Source organism: Manduca sexta, chromosome 8 (genome assembly GCF_014839805.1).
Source record: "Manduca sexta isolate Smith_Timp_Sample1 chromosome 8, JHU_Msex_v1.0, whole genome shotgun sequence".
Lineage (NCBI taxonomy): Eukaryota > Metazoa > Arthropoda > Insecta > Lepidoptera > Sphingidae > Manduca > Manduca sexta.
Genome location: NC_051122.1, coordinates 3,412,193 through 3,437,373, shown reverse-complemented (window position 1 = coordinate 3,437,373; position 25,181 = coordinate 3,412,193). Strand labels below are relative to the sequence as shown.

Genomic DNA, 25,181 nt, shown 5'->3' with positions numbered 1-25,181 from the left:
TATAACAATAATAATAATATCAGCCCTGTATTATATACTTGCCCACTGCTGAGCACGGGCCTCCTCTACTACTGAGAGGGATTAGGCCTTAGTCCACCACGCTGGCCTAGTTCGGATTGGTAGACTTCACACACCTTCGAAATTCCCATAGAGAACTTCTCAGATGTGCAGGTTTCCTCACGATGTTTTCCTTCACCGTTAAAGCGACCGATAAATTCACAAAGAATACACACATGATTTTAGAAAAGTCAGAGGTGTGTGCCGTTGGGATTTGAACCTGCGGTCATTCGTCTTGGCAGTCCGTTCCGCACCCAACTAGGCTATCGCTGCTTTTAATGATGTCATTTGCTAATAAATAATTAATATTTACAGCATAGTGTTCTATAATTTAATCATATTATTAGTATGGACTGCCTCGGTGGCGTAGTTGTATTGCATGTCCGGTACAATAGCGCTCTCAGGTCCTGGGTTCGAATCCCGGGTCGGGCAAAGTGATATTTGGGTTTTTCTGCTCAGTATCAGCCCGGAGTCTGGAATTTGTGCCCGATATGGCGATAGGCTCGCCCCCTATCACATCATGGGACGGAACATACTTGGCGAAAAGTGGGTGCCCTAGTTGCGCCTCTGCATACCCCTTCGGGGATAAAATGCGTGATGTTATGTATGTATGTATGTAATTATTAGTATTAGTACCTACATTTTTTTCGGAAAATTTTACCCTTCGCCACTGCAAACTACACTCTACTTTAAAAAATCAAACCAATTTTCTCCACTCAGGGGTTTGAGTTATTATAGCTTAAGTGTATTGCGTTTATGAAGCTTAATAAATATTTAATGAAGTTTTATTTGCTCTCATGTTAACGCACTTATCGGAAAATTTATTAGGCGAACGAGAACGGGATTTAGAATTTACAGGGGGTAATATTCAATGATTTATACTTTAAATATAATATTATCTCCTTTGATACGCAATATGTTGATATAATTGCAATTTACTCATTTCCAATTACTAACATAATATATAAAATGGTACATGTACCAACAATAGTTTGATTTTAAATTATTCAAAATTTAAAAGATATTCATCTATTATATTGTAATTGTTATTAAGAGTGAAATTTTTATCTTCGGGCCCTCTTTTTATCAAATAATATTAATTCCTAAAAAGCCGGAGGTCAATTGACAGTTTTATCCTAGGTCTCCGTCGACCCACACCATGTCCCCCTGGATGAAGAAGCTGTTCCTCCAACTGATGCCGAAACTCCTCATGATGAGAAGAACCAAGTACTCTCTGCCGGACTACGATGATACCTTCGTCTCTAATGGATACACCAACGAATTGGAAATGAGGTTGGTATATTATCTATTCTGTCTCTTTCTTCTATGCCTTTCCGCTTCTCTCTTACCCTAACCTGAAAAAGTTTTATATTGAACTGTAAGTTAGTTGGAATGTTATGATTATTTTTGGCTGAACAATAAACCTAGGATAATAACTTTTGGATTTTAATAGCGATATTTAAATTTTTTAATTATTTTATTAAATATTTCTCTGGGGTATAAAAATTTCAAGTATATCGTAGTGGAAAATGATTAAAGCCAAAACTAAACTCGAGTTAGTGGCATCCCGCCAATTTCTGCATAACGGCAACCGCGCGACGGCGTATGTATAATGAATGGTTGTTATTGGTTAAACAAGACAATTGCGCTGGCTTGCGTGCATGTGTTACTCCTATAACCACGACTTCTAATTGTGGTAAATTACAATATTCTCGCGAACTTCATCGCATTAAAATGCCAAATGGAATTAAAGATGAACTGACTTAGCAGCCAGTGTAACTACTGGACATAATGATACTTAACATTGCCGGATTGCGAGCGCAGTGGAATACCAAACAATACTTTCTAATTCAAGGTGTTGGATGGTGTTTCTACTGTTTATGGGCGGTCGTATCGCTTAACATCAGGCGAACAGCAAGCTCGTCTCGTCATTCATAGCAATAAAAAAATTATGCACATGTTACACCCACCTGTTGTTTTGGTATTGTAACTTCCTTTGTAGATTGAATTGATTGATTAAACAAGCAAGAATACGTCACTAATTAACCTGTCGAATCAATGCGGCAATATGATCTGAACTTCTTTCACTGATTCAAATTTTGTTATAAAGTCAACAACTCAAAATCAAGGCAATATTAACTTATTTAACAAAATTCAAAATTTGTGGTATCAAATATTCTATTTGTTCTCAATGGAATATCCTTTAGTCCTTTATAGATAAATAAAATATATTTTACACAACTAAATCAATTATTGAAACATTCAATGAATATCAGAGCAGTAGTTGTCCTGAATAGTTCAAATACTTAGCATTAGATATTCAAATACGACTCAATGAAACCGAATTAGGGTTACGAAAATCTTTCTTAGTATTATAGTTATAGTGTTCATTTTTATTGTTATAGCTCTGGGAAAATAAAAAGATATAGAAAGTGATTCAGATATCAATCAATAAATTGGATTGGCAGATTTTAAAAAAGGAAATTATGGCGCAATTCTAAAATTTCTTTTACTAACAGAAATTGTTATTTTATTTTAATAATTTAGTATATATTTTATATTAATTTAATTACTTTTATTCTACAAAGCTTGTCACATATATATTTAATTACTCTTTTTCTATAAAAAGCTTGCTGTAACATGCGAACAAAATCTATATCCTGCAGTAATTGTCTCCCATTTTTTTATCGTAATCCGGCCCTGTATCCAATTAACATAAACAGGCATACAAGTGTAGGAGAGCGACAAGTTTTTAAGAACTACCCTCTTCACATACAAAGTTGCTTTAATACGTATTTTCATAATTAAAGATGTCATCATTATATGTAAGTAAGGGGGAAGTAGTGAAGAGATACAAGTTCGAATCAAGGGGCATACATATGTAGGTAGATGTTTTTTTCTTCTGCCTTGAAGACTCTTTGCGTTAGAGTGGCAGTTATCATAAGAAAAGTATAAATTACTAGTGATATTTAAGGTTTATGAAAACGTTTTGATATTGATAAAGAAATATATGATAGAATTAATATTGTTAGGATGAAAATATTTTTGTGAGGGTATTTGTAACATCTTTTACAATAAATATACAGGGCCCTTATTCTGTATGGTAGGGTAAACGCGTAACGCGGCCGTGTCATGTTATCTTCGAGAAATGTGCGTGGAATGGTATTCTGTAAGCCAAATTTCTATAGTCCTAAACATGGTGCGTTGTGTTACGTGCTTGTTACGCACGGTTAAAATGACGTGCGGGATAGAGAATAAGGTCCCTGAGCGTTTGATAGACCGAGGTGGTCATTGACAAGTCGAATGAGTCGGTTGCTTGGTGAAATATTAATGAAAGTATTTCTGTAGTCAGTGATAGTTCTTTATTTTTTAATATTCAGTTCCTGATTATATATTTTTTTATTCCGTCCAAGATAGGGAACAACGGCTCTAACGCATTCAAAAGCAATTGTCAACCTTTGTCAGAAACGTGAATATTCAGCATTTCCAACCACATCGGCTCACAAATTACCAAACAAAAGCAAGTACGTGCCTTACACAATTCCGGGTAATCCGGTTAAATCCCGATAATACCGGCAAGGCTATTAATTCCACCGCATCATATCGATATCGGGAAATACCGGAGAGCGCGCCTCCGAGATCTTGTTTCGAAATTTAAAATTTACCAATAAATCTCGATTACCGGCACCCAATTAAAACGGGTGACGGTAAAGGTAATTTTATAAGCATTTAAACGTGTTGGTTTTTGGTTTGTCCATTTATTATGGTAAATTAATTTTATCGATAATAGTTGGGGTCATCTCTTGATACCGGCAAATTTGTATTGTTGTTACTTAATTGGTGTTAAGACCACAAATCATGGTTTTAGGAGAATCATTAATGATTTTAGGTTATCACGTAGGTACAGTAAGCCACAAAGGAGCTGAACAAATTCAAAATTTCAAATTGTCTTTAAACTTTTGTGTCCATATCAAAAATCGTTGCTTCTTTACTAATTTAAACTACTAAGGGTTTACTTTATTTTATATAAAGAAAAAGAATATTGCGATTGATAGCTTCAATGATTAGAAGAAGAAGAAGAATTTCAAGTTTGGAACTTTTGTGGCTGACTGTACTATACTATTTAAATCCTGGGTTCCTAACCTGGGGGTAATTACCCCCGCGGGGGTAAATCAACAATTTCACGGGGATAACAAAGGGAGCCTACTTATAAAGATGTTCGTTTTTAATAACATTTTGACGTCGGGGTAAAATTTATTTTCCACATCACAGGGGTAACAAACAATATTGAAAAGTTTAGGAACCATTAGTTTAAATGAATAGGTTGCATAATTTCAGGTATTACTTTCATTTAGTTAGAGTAAAGATCGTCAACAATATAATTTATCAATTCTTTAATTTTTTCTTACTTTTAATTTTGGTATCGATTTTCAGATATTATTTAATTATTTTAAGCAGTAATATTTGAAGTATAATTTTCGGATTACCTAGTTTCTAACTGATGGTATTTAATAAATAAACTAGAAAAGCAGTTTTAAGTAGTTGATTATATAGCAGTATTTGCTTATGGCTCTCCGTTTATATTCAAATAACATTTCATCCATACGTCAAATTTCTTTCAAATAAAGCGCTTTATGATTTTCTAATAAATATCTTCACAAACTTTTGCATTTATTATTAATACTTTTAAAATTATTATTATATCCATACTTTATTGCTTATTTATATTTTATTTCTTATAAATGCAAAAATAGCTTTATTACGTTTTCTCGGCTAAACTACTGCACCGATTCCGATGAAATTTGTTATGGAGATAGTTTGAGACCTTGGGCTTGACATAATCTACTTTTGACCCCGGAAAGTACACGTTAATAGTTTTGTCTTGGACAAATTAAGTATTATACGGGTGCGGAGTCATAAGCGAAATAAACTTTAAAAATATTAAACTGAGCCGAGAGAAGTTGACGGCGCTAACTATCTAGCCATAAAACCGGGACCCGCAATATTTGATTCATATGGGGAGATTACGTTGAAAGGTAACTTTATTGACTTCTAAACTAAATAATGGTAAGATTCTACGATTAGAGGCATTTTTACAGGATAATTAAAACCGATCTTAACTCAACTGAATAAAAGCTTCTTTAGTTAATTATTAGTAACTGCAACAAGAATAGTAATTTAGTATTAAATTATGTTTACGTATAGTAATAAATACAATTTTAATATTTCTGAACGAATTATAATTTATTGTGTACCAAAAATGTAACTTTTATTTACTCAAACATAAAACTCAACTTCAAATTGAAACATGTTATCATAAATAAATTAAATCTCATAATACCATCTGTCAGTGGTTCTCTCTTCAATGTAAAAATTGACCTTTACATGACGGCAAACGAATAACACACATAAAATGTAGATAGAATAACTAGCAGCTATTTCATGAACCTATCCTGACTTAAAATATCATTCAAAGTCAAAAGCCAACAGTATGTCGTACTAAGCCGCTCGTGTAATTACTGAAACTTCTGATTGTTGCTGAACGTGATTATTACACTGGGGGTGATTTAATATGCAATTTTATATAATGAGGGATGGAAGTTCACTGCAACCGGTTGTTAATGTATTAAATTGTGCCGTGCCCGCTCTCCAGTGGATGCGATGTTGCTGTACTTTCATGATTAGTTTTCATTAAATTAACATTGTGTAACTTTGATTAAAATCGTGTTTAGTAAGGTTGGAATTCGTCGCGTATTTTTTGATTTTCGATCGTTATTTTATGCCGATTTGTCATCTATATGTCACAGCAATGACGCGGCGTGTACACTTACCTATTTTTTTATGTTTATTTTAAACTATTCGAAGTATTAGTACGTCGTATATATTGGAAGCTATGACAAATAAGTATGTTTTCTCTTTTCTTTCTTTCTATTTTAGGTTAGGGTCGTTCAGTCTCGGCCTTTTAAAAAAATATCATGCGTAGACCAGACGCTATCATGTATTGCACTAGACATGATGATGATGATATCTAATGGTGGGTAAATTTAACCATTACAATAAGCACCTGTAATTTTTGACATGGATTATTGACATCTCGATGCTTTGCATCGAATATAAATTATTGGTATCTTGATGTTATTTCATGTCGTATGTGCGCTGTATATTAACAGCGTCCGCAGTATAACCGCCGGCGCATATATTGCGGAGCGCAGAGCAGTTGTGTTAATAGATTTTGAACATTATTTCGATGTAGATAATGTCAATAATATTTTAACAGTAAAAAATTATCTACGCTGCGTTTCGCCATATTTGCGCCGGCCCTAAGACATACTTTCTGTAGTCTATATTTATACCTTTAATAGTCACGTAATCCCAATATCTCACATAACGCGGTACATGCACAGCTTTACGCCTGTATATCGCTCTACCGTAATCTGTAATCAAAACTGAAACACGTGGCGCCGCGGTTTCCGCTGTTGACTGCGTTCAACTGCGTTGGTATAATATCCCATTATCCGTGCCAACATTTGGGCCAATTACCGTGGAGGTTGGTTCACACAGGCCGTGAAATGGAGAGATATATTTGCATTTTTGGTTTTTCAGTAGAATCGCTTTTGGTCAATTGACATGTACACTGAGAGGTTTTGGGTTGGGTAAGGTTAGGCAAGAGTTTGCGTCGCCCCCCACAAAGGTTGGGTGGTAGTCATAAGGCACTTTCTCCGAGAAAACAAAATAAAAGGAATTTGCGTGGGTTAAGTAACATGATTTGTTAAGGATTAGATTCTTTGGGTTGACTTCAGATAGTGAGCAATAAAATTTACTTTCCGTATAACGCCTCGATACTACATTGCGCTATGATAAGGGTAGGTGCAAGAATAATACAATAGAGTACATGAAGATAATGAGTCATGTGTATGTACATAGATTGTATTTTTTTTATTGCTTTGAATTACGAGACGAGCTTACCGTTCGCTGATGGTAAGCGATACGACCGCCCATAAACAGCAGAAACACCATTCAACACCTTGAATCACAAAGTATTGTTTGGTATTCCACTGCGCTCGCCATTCTGAAATGTAAGATGTTAAGTCTCGTTATGTCTAGTAGTTACACTGGTATCTGTGTCGTGGGACAGAGACATGGCTTCACTTTATACTTGCCAGAATACCCTGGAATATTACTCTTAATTTAATACAAGACTCTACGTGTTTTTTGTGATATTTTTACTCATTAATCGCAGTTTTATGTGCAGCCGTGACAGCCTGACGGACGCGTTCGGGGACCCCAAGAGCGACAACGGGGACTATCGCAAGTCTCCGGCGCCAGAAGACGATCTACTCGGAGCTGGAGCCCACCAGAGACCCTCAGGTAATGTTTAAAAATAATGTATCGTATTCATCAACATTTATCATTTTTGTATGTCTAAATTATCGATTTTTGTTCTTCTACTTATATATAAAGATAAAGAAGCTATAATAGCGAATAGTACATAATAAAACAATATATTGTTTTTAGTATAACATACATACATAATATCACTCCTCTATCGGCGTAGGCAGAGACTATGGATTGCCAGTATTGACAGTAAGAAGACAAGTAACATAATTAGTGTAATATTTTTTCAACGTCAATACATGTTGGCATTATTATTCTATTTCGTTTGAATTAATGTAACAAAACCTGTGACAATAAATCGCGTTAGGTCCTGTACCGACGTCAGAAATATTTTGTTTGCATGCACGACAAAGTGACCCTAACGCACCTGATGGTAAGTTGAGTGGTCCATAGAATGTCGACTGACGACATATGATTACCCCTTGATAATCGACACAACTATGCCGATCCTATTGATAACGAATATACACAGGTTAATCCCAGAACGATACACGTACGTGGGCCACTATGGCGGGTTTTAACACCTTGTGTACGGTGGTGGCTATCAGGGCGGATATAAAATATATCCTACCACCAGCATCATCCTGTATATTAGACCTCAGCGTCCAGTATATGAATATTTGTTGCAGTGACGGAGTCAGAGAACATGTTGCCGCGTCACCTGTCGCCTGAAGTCGCGGCCGCGCTGAAGAGCGTGCGGTTCATAGCGCAACACATCAAGGACGCTGACAAAGACAATGAGGTCAGTCGTGTATCTTGGTTTAAGAAAACTTAATTATAATAATAATAATAAAATCCTTTATTTGGCACAACAGTAAACGATAACATAAATTCACATGCTAAAATTGTTTGTGCTTATACAGAATTTTTAAACACATTAATTAACAGGGGCCCCAAACTAGGCGATGCCTGTATCTTGGAGACCAGAACAAAATTATTGGGGCGGCAAATCCATAAACTCGATTTTGATACTCGCTCTCTCCGCGTTTACATTGCGCTCCTAAGATTTTTTTTTTATACCTGAACTGCATAATATCTCATTATATCTGATAGTAAGCGATGTGGGGTCCATATAGTGTCGACTGATGGCAGAAGGATAAACTTCGCCAGTCGAAACATTTATGCCGGCTTACTTAATGCCGTAATTCGACTAGCGGATAGCTAAGTTAACACTAACAGATGAATCCAAAAGCTAAAACATTCCAAACATTAGGTAAATTTAAAGAACGTAAATTGTAAATGCCTGTTTTAAGTTATCGCAAATGGCTTAAATCTTAAATGCTATAGTCTTAATTGTGTTAATGGCTTAGTGAGTGTTAGACAATCGACGAGCGAAATATTTAACGGCTTCTCTGCTAAACCCATTGAATATTTAAATTGGCTGTATCGCTGTAAGGCAATTTCGGAAATTACATTTATAACGTTTGTTGATCGTTACTTTGTATTGGAAATATTTGGATAGCTATGAAAAGCCTTGCTGTAGACATAATTGTGTACAGAATAAATAAATTCAACCGGAATAGTTTTACTGGTGGAAAGATATAATATCTGCCTGGATAGCGATCACCGTAAACAAGGTGTTAAAACCCACCATAGTCACATAAGTGTGTCGAGTTTTGGGACCAGCTTATGTATATCCTGTTCTAAAAAGTCGGCATATTTGTATCTACTCATCTCTCGTCAGTCCACATTCTGTTGGACTCCATTCCACTTACCATCTGATACAGTGGGGTCATTTGCTGTTATCATATAAAAAAAACTATGCCATAGAAAACCAAGCGACAGTTTACTGTTGAATTTGTATCTAGATACTCAAATAAGTGGTACAAAAAGACCGCCTTATTGCGTATTTTTTAAAATCTTTACCCATATTACATAGTTTTCTATTACATTCTAACCAATTCAAGTTACAAATATCCAGTCAACATTTTCGAGTACACCGATTTATCCCGGCGTCTGGGCTGCAGATTCGAATCTACGGCCATCCATTCGGAACGCGCTCGGCAGCTCATTTCACGGCGCATTTCCCGGAATTTGTTAGTTTTCCGTAGTTTTACACGTGGCTGTTTGTTCGTGTATATTTACCGCGTGAGGTAATAATGTACAGGGTACGTGGTGTATGCTTCTTAACCATGTAATTGTGTTAGAGTGGACGCGGCTTGTATTTTTGTGTCTTGGACCGAGAATTATGATAGGAATTGTAGTATGTGTGTACAAGGCTTCAATAGTTATAATTGAATAGTTTATTTCTACATAAATACATCCCGCACCTGTCCCGCGCGTAACATGGCATATCACCTTACTTTTTACTTTCAAACATCCGCCATTATTATAACAAAACGTAAACTCAGTGAGTCGACGTGGAAATTCGCCGGTCACCTCCCTATTATTCCCTCAGACATTATCTGGGACACCGGGACATGAATATTTAAAAGACAAGTCGTTAATACAAATGTTTTTTTTTGTACTTTAATGATAAGGGAGTCGAGGCTGAGATGTTATGTTGTTCTTTTTTTAAATTAAAGTACTTTTTCTATACTAGTATTACAAAGAAGTAAAGGTTGTAAATTCGTAGCGGCTAATATCTGAAACTACTGAACTGATTTTGAAAATTTTTTCACCAATAGGAAGCTACATTATTCCTGAATGCTATAGGTTGTTATATTTTTATTTATAAATGGATAGAAGTTGCAAAAGAGAGTGAAATTGTGGCAATTGCTTGGGACCTTTACCCGAAATAAGGCTCCGTGACTTTATTTAAAAAAAAAACTAGCTGTTGCAAAAACATAATACTAAAATGTCAAAAACAATTGCATTGCATTCAACAAGTCTACAAAATATTACTATACAAAAACTTGAAATAATAGACAAATGTATCAGAAGTGACAAGTCAGTTGCGAATGATCTCTAGAGACGGAGAGGAATGTGATAAATGGTTTGATTTCGGATGATAATTGATATATTTATCACTTTCAATTATCAAGTAAGATGAATTATTAATAATGTTAAAGTTTGTGACAGTGGAAAGTTTGCTACAAGTAAAAGTCGCTGAACGGATGTCGATTAAATTACCGATCAAATAGATTATAATCTGAATAAATTATAAGCTACTTTTTGACCGACTTAAATAAATCTATAGAAAAAATATCAATTTTTATTTAACCCAAGGCAAAAATATTGCCTTCTGAAATCCTTACAATTGTTTCATTTTCTCCGTAACATTATTTCAGATCATAAATAACGAAAGAACCGCAGAACAAAATAACATTATTCCACGAGTTCGAACAAATTCATAATATTTAAATTAGGACAAAAATGCGGTGTTTTTTAAAAATGTTAATAAGACATCAACAGGGGAGTCGACCCACGATGTTACAATCCCACTTAATTAGTTTTTAAGACAATTTTGTTGTAAATTGTACTTAATGGTGACGTCGGTTATCAATATTTCTTCTCGAAGGGTGGATAATGACTGATAATTGAATGTAAAGTATGGACGTTACTCGTTTCAATAAAGGTACTAGCTGACGCGACAGACGTTGTCCCGTCTTAACTGTAAATTTGCAGCGCGCATTCTGTCAATCGCTGACAGTTATATAAAATTTGTATTTTCGTAAACTTTTCTTAAATTTTCTAATTTTCCGCAAATTTTTTTGGATTTTTTATTTTATAAGAACCTTCTCCGGACGATAACAAAGACAACCAAAAAAAAATAATTGTGAAATCAATCCAGCCGTTCACGCGTGATGCGATGACCAAGGGAAATAGAGATTCATTTATATATATATATCGCCAGGAGTAATGGAGTAACCCACTCTTAAAAATTTTCAAGGAAGGAATTTGTACCGAGAATTTCTTTAATTCCAACTCAAGTATTATATAACAAATTCGTTTTTTTTAAAGCGCTATCAAAGAGAAATATTGTACTATATAATATTATATTAATTATACTAAGAATGTTAAATAATGTAAGATCTCTGTCCACGTCAGAGACTTTATAATATGTATAATAAAAAAAAACATACGTTCTCTAAGGTATTTCTATTTCTGAATTGTTTACGGACAAACAGTTGTAATTGCATTAAACTTTACAAACTTCTAAATATATTTGGCATTACCGTTAGTTGCCACGGCATCCATTGAAATTTTGGAAAAACAGTTATTAAAATGAGTGATAATATTAACAATTTTAAAACTATAATATAAAAATTACGTTATGTAAATTAGAAAATAATTATTTTACTATGCGTTTATGTTGAACAGGAGTAGAATAAATAGGCTTTAGCTTCATCAACTCTTCCCATCAATTAAGAATATATTCATACACCTTGCCTATTCGATAACACTACCCGAAACAAAATTGATCAAAAAAATACACGTTAATCTTTCCCGTTGCGTGAATCGTACCTAATTCGGTGATCATTAAATAGATTAATACCAGTAATGGAGTCGGGGCGTGTGTCGCCGAAAGAATCGTCCCGCGGGGAATCAGATGAGCGAGTGTGGATTACCAAATGATTTCGGAGGTGCCGATCTGATAATGGCAAATGTTGAGTTGGTGAAGAAATAATTTCTTTTTGTCCGTATTTCGGTGCTTTCTTTCTTAGTTTATTAGAAGGTAATATGATTGTGATCTTTAATAAACTTGAATGCGTTTTGATAATTAGCATTATTTAAGCTTTAGATTATTGACGGTTTTGATTTTTCCTGATTGTTTCTTACAATGTTGAGAACCATTAATAAGATTAGGTACACAATATTACACGCCACACTTTTTATCTTCCTATCGTTGTTTGAAGAAAAGAATGAGTATCCAAAATACGTACATTGATTAGTATTCTTTTTCATGCCTTTGAAAGCAGACGAACCAGAGCCCACTAATAAGTATTTACCCAAGCTGTTGTCCACCGCGAAATACATAACCAGGAAACACTAAGTTTTTCCATTTTAAAAATTATTCAGTTACAGCTCGGAGTCAGGGAGTTGGTGGTGTGATACCCCCGTGCGTCGAAAACAATGTAAATGCGTTGATCTCTCTTCGGTCACATTGGATTGTGGTCGAACTATGAGAGTGAAGGAACAGAGAGTGCACCTGTGTATTGCGCAATCACTCATGTACTTGTTGAGATTTGCCTTCGTGTGTAAAATTTGGTTAGGAAGGAAAAATCACAATCAATACGGAAACAACGTTATACAAATCTTTCAAGATTTGAACATCTGCTAGTCTGATGTCTTCCCAATCACGTACCGCATTAACAATTTAAATCGTAATCGATTATCGTAATGGCTCTGATCCGTTGGAACTTGTTTCTGTAAATGTCGTTTTGCACGGATTATCCGCTGCGGCGGGGATAAATCTAATTACGTTTCATTACGCGTTACGATCGAAGAAATCAGCACATTTAAATTGTTATCGATTTTAGTCCTAAGGGTATTGTCTTCGGATTGAGTTTCTTTTGTTTTGTTTACTTTTAGTCATATATTGTTTATTTTTCTCATATTCCCGATTTTTATGTGTACTGTCTAAAATGTTATTAAAAGTTATTTTTTTAAAGCCATGTTATGAAAGGTATGGAAGCACTTACTGCTACTTTCTTCTTTGTATATGTTTTGGTTTTAGTGAAATATCAGTTTATAAATAAATTTATTCAAGTGTATAAACTTGAATATTATTTTACGTTTTCTCGAATTTTATGAAAGGATCTAGAGTAAATAGATTTGGGATCCAAACCTTACATTTGCTCGTTGATGCTTAAATAGGACACATTTTTTACATTTATTTATCTTAAGGTAGAAACTAAGTTAGAATTTTTGTTTTAACTTTGCAGTTTGCACTAAGATTTGTTGATCAAGTTTATTGGTAAAGTAGCAAACCCAGATTCATTTTCCTCTTGTTTCCAAATATTGACTACTCACGTACTACCACAAAAGCTGAACTATATCTCTAATACAATACCGTACTTACTGTACTATCTCCCTTTGCCATTCCATCTTAACTACCTTTTCCATTCGTCTAGTTGCCGTGGTGCCTGTCTCTGAGGAGTTACCGCAATCTCCAATACGTCCCTCGGGATGAACTCTAAACGAAGTAGCTTCTGTGCCCGCAATGAATTCCAAACGATTTAACAAACTTAGATACTGCATTTGGACTGCATTTTACTATCCCAGTGGTGTCTTATCCGAGCTATCGTAGTTACGTATACCTTTATGATTTACCTTCGATGCTTGCTGATTAGATTTGTATGTACTAGCTTTCGCTCGCAGTAGCACTTGCGTGAAAAAGGTTTTCCGGGAAAATTCTATTTTACCGGGATTTGATGGAGTTTATATTTCAAGATTAACCCCTCGATAGATAAATTCATATTCGTTAAAATTTAATTCAACTCCATGAAGTAGTTTTAGCGTGATGCGTCTACAAACATACAAATAGACAAGAATAATAAAAAAAATATGTTTTGGCTTCTGTTGCTCTAAGAAAGACTCTGATATTAGTTTTTCTCTATTACCACGTTTTAATTCTTCATCAAATGTTTTCTATCGCTATCAGTTAGTGGTAGCAGTTGGAAGGTCGAGGTTTTAATTTGGGTTGGATTTGTAAATACAAAAAAATTTAAGAATTGCATGGCGTTCTATCGTCCAGTGGAATGTTTAGTTAGGCAGACGGTCGAATGTATAGACGAAGCTAACTCATATTTATAGCAAGCATGAAAAAGAGTTGCGCTGAAACTAATTTGTAGTGGGATCAAAACAGTTGTAAACACAAAACAAATCCTAAAAACAACCATTTTTCTAAAAGATGAAAGCGAGCACATATCAAAATAAACCCGTAAAGAATCAAACTCGGACAGAATCCGACGTCTTGTTAGCAGCCGAGGCGTGTATTCTAAAACATTCGTACCCCCACTGACAACGGCCAATTGTTATTCCAAACACGTTTCTACGTCTCCAAGATAACCGAACTTCATTTTTGTAACGACCATATAAATAGCGCCCCTAGGCCGAATAAATTTTACAACCATCTCGGCGGATTGCGGCCTCCGATCCATTTTTGTTCTAAGATTAATCTTATTTCTGCGATAGGTATTGTTAATGTTTCTCATGTGGGATAGTTGGCAACTTTTACCTTCAATGAAGTTTGAATCTTTTCGAAGGAGGGGTAATTGTTACGAGTAAGAATCTTTAATGAAGTATGAATCTTTTCGAATGATGAGTTAAGATAGATATAACATACGAGTTAAGATAGTTAAGTTGTAGTAATTAAACAAGTAGCTTCACAAGAAACATAGGTGCAAGTTAATTCAAGCAAACTATTGGTATTTTAATATAGAATTGTCTTAATACTGCTGTTTCCTAACGTGAGTTATTGGCCTTTCGTTCCCTATTCTGGTCAGCTGGCGTCGATCGCCGGTGACGGCGATTTCTTATTCCTACTATTTACTCCATAAAGGAGTGTTCTCCATATGGAGGGTGTCTCTTCTTTCTTTCGCCGTTAAACAATCGATGGTAGTAGTAGTAAAATAATTTAAACGTGGCTTCGGATACTCATAGATGCCTTGCTACAACAGCCGAGACCTTAGTTTCGGTAGTTTGTTCCATTCCCGCAAGTCCATCGTTGTTGCTGTTTCTAGAAATTATTATAATTCTATCCAGATATTATTTAAATTTTAATAACAAAATACTCAACATTTTATCGTTAATTAGCTTAAAACGTTAGTAATTTCACAAAATCTACGCAAATTACACCCAAGTATCTTTAAGCTAAATTTTCTAAGATAAAACCAAACTTAATTGGTAAATTTGCTTCATATTCTTACTAAAATATTAAATGGATAAACAGCTACACGTAAATAATTACCTAAGGTTGAATTTATCTAATTATCATGCTCCTTATTTCTAGAACTTGATAAATGGACGCCCCTAATTTATTTGGGAGAATTGTTGTTTAGCTTTCGCTTAATGTTATTTGAACTATTTGCTCATAATGTCATTATGAGGTTATTATAATTGATTGTTGATTGGTTGAGTTAGTTAATCAGACAGTAATTCTGTCTGGATTCTCCGGGATTTTGAAACAAGATTTTCTCATAAGTGGTTTTGATGTGAATTCGAATGAGATATTTTGGTTATGACATGGAGTTGGTTATGCGTTAAAAAAATAAGATTTCCTGGATAACAGCCATCTTAAGATTGATCTCAGATGACAAATAATACAATTTTACCATTTTTTATATGAATCTATTAGCACACACAATCTGTAAATCAACAATTATTATATTTGGGACGATTAAATTTACTAAATGTAAATGAAAAAAACTGCCTGTCTTCTTTGTTCTTTCTGGTTTAAACACGTCATCTCTTTCACATGACATGTCAGTGTCACGTCACATATGTATGTGTACGTCCAGAACACTTTCTCAGCCTTTATTCGTTAGATATGTCAGACTATGTCAAATCTACACTCTTGAATATCATTGGCAAATTGTCTGTTTATTATTCACTGGCGTTGCTAGCGTAAAATGTTTCTTCACTGCGTTTGGCGTGCCATCTGGACGCTCGCATTTACCGCCTGCCTCTGCCACGTGCATACCAACTGAATGTTAAGTGAAACGGCTTTTTTATTTAAGGTATGTTAACGTCCATTAATAAAGTTTAGTATTACTACTTTTTAGTTCTCAAGTTTAATGAGGTATTTATGGTTTAATGAGGGGTTTTCAATTTATTAATTTATGTTTAAATAACTGTAATGTTAGGATACAATATTCCAAAATAATTAGAATTAGTTGAATAATTCGATTACTTTTGAAAACACGGCATCCTTCTGACTTTTATAGGATATTGATATTGTATTTATTATTATAATTTGCAAACTGATTGTGCCTTCTTTGTCTGATGATTCTATAATGTTTAATCTTCGTTTTCATTTATTTACCTCAATTTTCCTGGACTTAGAATCTGTTTTAGATATTAATGTGTGGCGGTACAATCGATGCATACACCGCCATCTTGTCAACATCGCCGGAACTGCAAGAGGATCGATGCAGTGACGCAACTACAGTGATATCACACAGCAATCACGATAGATGGCGACGTCGATCCTGAATCACGCTTGCACAATTTGAGCGACGCGTTGCATATATACCATCTCCGAATAGGAACCGTCGGAGGGGCCGCGGCCGGTCAGGCGCAACATCTGCCTGACTGGAAATCTTTCCCTTCCATAGAGGAACGCAACCATCTGTTCCTCTACAGCGGTGTCTACCTTTACGCCGCTACAAATGCATTACTTTAATGTAATAGAAATTATCAACAACGCCACACTCACGCTTACTTCGCGAATATTCATTTAAAATTCTAAATAAACATTTTGAGAAGTACTTTCGTCACTCGAGTCCTGTGCCTATTTGTTTGATTTCACGTTTGACGTGTGAATAAATAACATATATACTTCAATTTGAAGCCGTTTGAGGCATTATCCGTCATTCCATTCAGAGCACGTCGCCCTTAACCCTCGCTATAGAAATCAAACGGACGTAAAAACCCGTTTAACTTCAGCAAACTGACTTTTAAAAGACATTCCCGGCTTTTAACATACGCTGAGTACTTCGCAAACACCTTGAATTGAATAAGATGAATGTGTCATTAAACGACACTTTATAAAGTTAAAATTGTATTAATTCGATATAAACGTGTAGAGGTTGTTAGGTCGTGTTCCTTATTCAGTTGGGCACTTCGTGATGTTTTTATTAGAATATGATACGAGGGAGTTTGATGTATTGATGTTCTGAAATATTAAGTTATGTGGATAGATTTTACTTATGCTGTGTCTAGGGACCTTACGTATTTTTATTGATGTTTTAAAGAATATAATTGCTATGTTCTTAGTACTTAAACACCGTACATAAAAACTTACTATTATAGGAAATAAGAAGAGTCGATATCAGCGCGTGAGGTTACTCAATAGCTGGTAATAATAACGTGATGTGTTTTGAAATCTTTTTAATAATCTGTTTTATATTGCAACACATACATGTTTATTTGCGGACAATGATAAACGATAGTCATGTCGTCAAACATACTTTGCAACGTAGACCGTTGTACTGGTTATTGCATTTTATCGTTAAATTTACAGTCAATATTTCAAAGCATTGTGGGAGCATATCCCGTGAGGTTGAATGTAAACAGGTTTCCTATCCTTGAACCCCTGGGTACACAACGTTAGGTTTGTGGGCGGTCTTTTGTTGACCATGTCCATGGTAATTTGTAGGTACGAGAAATTGACGTATGAAATTGGCTTATTAAAACCTGTTAAGCTGAGGCTTAATGGTTTCTTATGTTTACGCGAACGTTCGAAATTTAAATAAAACTATTTTATGGATGCAACTGTTAGATAAAACTATTTACGGATATTATCGCGGTTATTTATATTATTGTTTTCTTCTGATGTTTCGTAGACTGTAGCCCACTTAAAGCATCTGAATGTTTGCCGGCAAACATGACAGCTACATTGACATTACGCGTGTCACAGAAAAATAACCTTATTGTGTAGTATATAAGGTTATATTCCCGTGACACACGTAAATGTCAATGTATCTGTCATGTTTGCCGGCAAACATTGAGATGCTTCAAGGGTGTAGCCTTTATGGTCACGGGGGGGACCGATGTGTTGGTCGTTCGAAAAGTCAAAGTTTTCTACCTACATTTTACAATTATATAATCCGTAATACAGTTTTATTTTAATGAGTCTTTTTAGGAAGGGAATGGTCTCTGTTTCATTTCACTAGGACGACTTAATCGCATATGCCACAAAGGCCATTAAACCAGAATAAAAAAGGAAGGTAATTTTAGCGACAGCAGAGATGACACATCTTTCGTTGGCGTTTGATTTGCTATGTACAACTAGGTATATGTTTTTTTTGCATTTGTATCAACATTTACTTACAGTATATTCTTTTATTTAACTAAACATGGTACTATAACAGACATTGCAATTGTACAGAATAAATCAATTCAAGTTTTTTGATATACTTATTTGTTTCATACATTTAATATAGTCTACTTTAAAGATTATACTATTCCTTGTACGTATCACATTTGGAATTTATCGTGTTATAATAAAAATGCACAGTAATTTACCAGACAATATCTCACCTATTTTTTATTATTCAACGTTATATCAACCCAAAAATAATATCAGATCAATGACACAAATTTCAAAAACAACGTATGAAAATTCCAAGAACGAAATTCTGTAAACAAATTTTTCTACCGCGCCTTACGAACATTCTCAAGACTACGAAATTGTTTGAACAATGGAAACGTGCAGTTCCATACACATTGCGAGTTTATGTTGTCACGTGAGGCATGGCCGACGAGATAAGTAAGCAAGCTATGTAACATCGGTAAAAATGTCGCGTCGTGCGAGTGGAATTTGAAATTGTTCGTCTGGGTACACGGGCGTGGGTTGTTACGTAGATTTGTTTGTCTTGCCTGTTTTTAAATGTTTTCTGTATTTTTGTTTCATTGAAGATTTCCCATTACAAATAATTATAATTCGACAATCACTGATGGTGGTTGTTATAATAATGCATTAGAACTCTATGGTAATTTATATAACATATTTTCTTAGACGTCTGTCAATAAAGACAATTAATAAAAACCGTGATCCAAAATAGCTGTATTAATTAATTACATGCAAGATATAACATTTGGCGACGAGGGCGAAACGAACTGCAATAAAAGAATAAAGAGAGTTATTATTATAATAATAATATTTAAATAAAAATAGTTGCCATTACTATAGTGATCCATGTGCCATTACATGAATGGATTGTATTCACGATTTAATTAAAAAAGGAAAAAATGATGGATACAAGAGAAAACTAAAGAAGAACTTATAATAATTGCTAACAATTTAACAAAGAAACCTTTATTTTCGGACAAGCATTCCATCCAAGACATTAGAAAATACTTACGTGAATATATTGACAAAATTTATTCAGAAAGCTGTTCGTCAAGTATAAACATGAATTTTATCACAAGTTTAGAGATATTTACTGGTGAAAATTGGAATGCATATCAACAACAATTTGAATGTTTCCTTCTATTAAACGATATAACGAAAGAAAAAAGAGTGCCATTACTTATAACAAAATTAAGCACGAAAGTTTATGATTTGTTAATAACGTTGTGCACGCCGACATCACCAGTAAATGAAACATATGAAAATATATGTGAAAAACTGAAAACATATTATCATCCTGTAAAAAACTATGCCCTGCATCAAGCAGAATTTCGAAAACGATGTCAAAAACCTAATGAAACAATTGAACAATATATAACAGAACTAAAAAGTTGTCGAAAAACTGTAATTTTAAGATTTTAGATGATGAAATAAAAAGAAAAGACTTACTAAATGGTGCATATTATGATTCAGTAAAATTTGAATTATTGAAGCAAGCCGACCAATCCTTGGTCAGCCTGACTACCATTGGAAAAACAGCAGAGACAGCTTATAAACTAGCCTTCAACCAGGATAAAGAAAAGGAAGAAACACAAATGTTTCAATTGCAAGGAAAAAACTTCAATAGGAACAGGAACACTACCTATCGTTCAAGTATAACACCAATGAATAAACAAAGTTTGTCATGTTTCTGCTGTGGGAAAAATGGACACATAAAAGCACAATGTTCACTCCGGGAAAAATTTTGTAGTGAATGCGGTATTAGAGGACATATTTTCAAAGTATGTAATAAAAATAAGAAATTTAAAGTAAAGAATGTTAATGTAGTAGAAAGAACAAGTTCAGAGGACGACATTAATGAAAAGGTAGAATCAGAACCAGAAATATTTGATATTTTTTATTTTAGTGATAAAGAAAAAATTCCACCTGCCTTATTGCAAATTAGTGTAAATGGGAAAATCATTGAGTTTGAGGTTGACACAGGAGCAGACGTAAGCACTATTACTTTAGCTGATAAACATAAATATTTTCCGGATTTCGAAATCAAACATCGTAATGTAATATTCACTAATTTTGATCAGTCTGCTTCAACTCCATTGGGGGTGCTTGAAAACTTAAACTTAAAGTATAAATCTGTCAAAGTGAATAATCAAAGATTGTTTGTGGTAAAGGATGGCTTGCCCAAAATAATAGGCAAAGATTGGCTTTCCTTATTACAATTATGGCCACCAAGATTTGAGCAAAAAGTTTTTAATGAGATTTCTAAAAGTGAGTTAATTAAGGATTTAAAAAGTGAGTATTCTACTTTATCTGAACAAGGTTTGGGTAATTTTAAGGGGGACCCAATACACTTATCTATAGCACCGAATGTAAAACCAATATTTGTGCCTGTCAGAACTGTTCCATTTACATTAAAAGGTAAAGTCAAGGATGAAATCAATAGATTGGTTGTGAATAAACGTATTGAACCAGTGGAGTACGCGGAATGGGGTACTCCAGTTGTACCAGTTCTAAAACCAGATGGTACAGTTCGCTTGTGTGGTGATTTTAGAATAACAATAAATAAGTATTTGCAGCAGATTGATCACTATCCATTACCAACAATTAATAATATATTAATGAAAATGCAAGGTAACAAATACTTTTGTGAATTAGATCTCCAAGAGGCTTATTTACAAGCTCCATTGGATAAAAAATCTCAAAAGCTTGTCACAATAGTTACAGAAGAGGGTGTATACAAATACTTATTCTTACCTTTTGGTGTAAGTACCGGTCCTGGCTCCTTCCAAAGATTAACAACACAAAAGTTCAATGGTTTAGACATCATAGTGTATATAGATAAAACAAAAAATGGTAATGTTTATCTACAAAATCATAGAAACCCAGAAAAAACAAAGTTAACAGTTTGGACCCAGCCACCAGGAGTATGGCATAGGTTACATGCTGATTTTTTGGGCCCTTTGTATTCAAAAATATCTTTGGTAGTAACTGATGCCTATTCTAAGAGGCCAGAGGCCGTTCTTATGAGTAATATTACTGCACAAAAAACTATTGAAGTATTTAAAAACATTTTTGTTCATTATGGGTACCCTTTACATCTGGTCACAGACAATGGTCCTACGTGGACTAGTGAAGAATTTCGATCTTTTTGTAAAATAGTGGGAGTCAAACTGATTTTCACCTCAATGTGTACTACCCGGCCACAAATGGATTGGCAGAACGATTTGTAGAATCCTTTAAGTCACATGTTATAAAAATTGTAGAAAGTGAGAAAAAACTAGAATTTGTTTGTAATTTGTTTCTTTTTGATTATAGAAGTACAGTTTACAAAACCACAGGCCAAAGCCCAGCAAAATTAATGTTAGGAAGAGAGTTGAGATGTCGCTTTTCACTGCTAAGACCTAATCCAGTAAATGACAAAATTTACTGCGAACAAATTATATCAATAATAAATAGTAAAGATAATTTTAAAGTTTTTCAGTTGGAAAGAAAGTAATGGTAAAATATTTTAGAAAAAAATAAAAAGAAATGGTCGTTAGGTAAAATTTGTCAGATTTTAGTACCAGGTGTAACTTAAATTGTAGAAGTGGATGGGTTGCAATGGAAACGACATGCCAACCAACTTCTTGAATGAGGTCAAGATTTAGAATAAGAATATCTACTGATTTATTATATAATATTTTAGTTTATTTATTTCAAGTTTTTGTTTTTTTTAAAAGCAGGAGAGAGTTAAATAATTTGTTAATTTTGTTGATTAGTTAGAAGATGTTTCTTTTATGTATTTGTTTTCATTTAAAGTGTGGGAGAGTGTTATAATAATGCATTAGAACTCTATGGTAATTTATATAACATATTTTCTTAGACGGCTGTCAATAAAGACAATTAATAAAAACCGTGATCCAAAATAGCTGTATTAATTAATTACATGCAAGATATAACAGTGGTTATGGTATATATTTTGACTAGCAATATTTATAGCGTGCTGTTATAATCGCGGGACATTTTTACTTACCCCAAGATAACGGGTATGTCGCCTACCTAAGGATTTTAATTACCTATAAACTTCTAGAAACATCGAGTGTAACAGTATCTTAAAAAACTTTTATTTGAAATATGAATCTCCGTAATTCCAAATTCAAATTCTTACCGTTTCTTTTCATGCAAAATCTTGATTCGCGTCACTTTAATTTTATCTTTACGAGTTTCATCCGCGCATTCACATACGATTGGCCTAATGAAAAAACCGAGTTTGGAATTGAGGAAAACAGTATAAAAAAGTGTCAGTATTAGGTCGACGGGTGCGGAGGACCGATCCTCTCCGAAGCGATAACACTCCTTCTCCATTCACGCCAGGATTATCTATCAATCCCAAAAAATGAGTAACATAAACACGATTCCGTACCAAATTGAAGTGAATACTGGGACGAAATCTTTTAGGGTACCGTGTGTGATGCATTTGAGTTTTAAATGATTGTAATATTTAAAATTAGGGTTAGTGGGAATGGAAGGGATGAGGGGAATAAAACTGTTGCACTTGTGTTATAATTTATTCACGAGCATTTATATCAAATTATCGCTTATTTTAACGGTGAAGGAAAATATTATGATGAAATGCCCACGTAGTTCAGAAAATTAGGAGATATGCGAAGACTACCAATGCGTATTTGGTCTTATTAACTATTTTATTAATTAGCTTAACCATATATATCGTATTGCTTTTACTCTTCCTTCTTAAGAGTACTGATGTATCATCTTTATAGTAATATTGCCACGCAATTTTTTTATTACCTAAGTATTATCAAAAAAAAAAATTAATACTAATAGCTATACTATATAAGGAATTAAAATTCAATCCTCAAATATTCAATAACTTCTATATTCGTACAGTTGACGTACTCAATATCAAATCGAACGCGGTGTAAAATTCGCCACTTGGATACCCCTGACGGATTACATATCACCAAAGCATTCTTACAGAACCGTTCTGCGCAGGCCTTACTAGTTTTTTTCTACCAAATCCGCAGTAACTGCACTTCTAGCCATTTGAACTGCACTCGTGGAGGCATGGTTGGTTTTAAATTGAATTTCGATGCACGTTGCGGCCCGAATAGGGTGAAAAATATACCGACGTGTGGAATATTCAGCGGGTCTGTTCGTGCGAAAGATTAAGTTGTTGATGAGAGCGAGCGTGCTGTGAGTTAAGTGCTGGATTATTGTTAATATATTCAATATATTTAAGTTCTTATTGTATGTAAATTTAGTATTATGTAGTTTGTAGAGTGATATGTTCAGAAACATAGTTAAGGAACACGTGTTGCTGCTAGTTATAGAATTTTAAAACTCATTGGATATGTTGAGTTTTTTTTTATTGTCTTAGTAGGCAAATGAGCAAGCGGTCTGCCAGATAGTAAGCAGCATCCGTTGACCATGGACTTTGCAATGCAAAAGGCACAGCCAAGCCTTTGCCTACCTACGAGTTACGATCTAAATTTCATTTCTAGATTTTGGAGTAACATATACCAAAAAAAAAATCAATAGGCCAGTAACATAAAGTTATTAAATATAACAGGGGTCCCTTATTCTTTATGCAACACGTTATTTTGGCGGCACATCGATCACAATTCTAATCGTAGGTACGTTTTGTTTTTTAAACAAAATTGGCTGAACAGGATCTGAAACACTGACAAGCAGCATCGAATAGCCTTTTCAATAAAAATCGCAATCTCAACCTTCAATCCGTTTCCGAGACCAATCAAAATAACTTATTTCTAAGCATGTCAAGATTGTTCTGATGGGTCCATTTTTGAGATAGTACGAAATAAACGTTTGAGATTTTTAGGCCGCTAATTGCTGACACTATTGCTCCTGCTGTCGTGATGGGCTACTGCAAATCCGTCCGTTAAATTAAAAACCTATTAACACTCTTATTGGATATATATTTCCTTTCCATTGCTCTTTCTAATATAAACCTTATTTATTTAACATTAGACCTCGTTTTTGTAAATGGAGAATTAAATATGCCATTATAAATTCTTCAGACACCCACCTCAGAAACATTGTTCTATTTTCAGCCGGAAATTCCACAGCTGTATGTAATGAATGATTTAAAGCCTTATACTTGACATATTACGGAGCGTTTAATCTCAAAAGGGAAATTGTCCCTTGATACACTTTGCGCATTATTCCTTCTACAGACCTCTTAGACGTGGAAAGTAATAGAATAAAAAGACAACGCTGTGTTTTGTGATGGTTAGGTCCTGAATATGATACTATAAGAATTAATTTAGAATATAATATACTATTATACTATATAAAACAAAGTCAAAAAGATAAAATAAAAAAATACAGAATGGATGTCGATGAGATTTGGTATGGAGATAGTTTTGAGACCTTAAGCGGGACATGGGCTACTTTTTGTACCAGAAAAGCGAAACTCTTATCCGAGAAAAACTATCACGCGAAACCGCGAGTAAATTCAATCATATTATAAAAAGATATTGCTTTAATATTATGATAGACATTAAATTATTTATTTGTATTGTACGTTTCATTTTCTCTTTGATGTATTAGATCCTTCAGAATATATTGAGATCAGGCACATAATCGTTTTAAAAACAGCTACTACATTTGCCATTTCTTTTACGATTTATGCTAACCTTAGAAGTGAAGAACCGACTGACATTTTTTATTAAAATATACTACACATAGAAAATCAAACTCCGCACACCGAACCATAAAAATGCGCTCGCAAACTTTTATGGCACTCACA

General features: G+C 34.2%; 1 protein-coding gene across 2 annotated transcripts in view; it reads left to right on the top strand.

Moving 5' to 3' along the window:
• The window catches only part of LOC115444146 (acetylcholine receptor subunit beta-like 2), a 39,675-nt gene that overhangs the window by 13,579 nt on the left and 915 nt on the right, over positions 1 to 25,181 (top strand). The window contains exons 8-10 of one of the 2 annotated variants that reach the window (XM_030169804.2): positions 1,198 to 1,350; positions 7,298 to 7,425; positions 8,082 to 8,194. In XM_030169804.2, coding sequence (XP_030025664.1) covers positions 1,198 to 1,350; positions 7,298 to 7,425; positions 8,082 to 8,194 — 394 coding nt within the window. The remainder of the gene's footprint in view (positions 1 to 1,197; positions 1,351 to 7,297; positions 7,426 to 8,081; positions 8,195 to 25,181) is intronic. The other variant, XM_030169806.2, reaches the window with a different exon arrangement.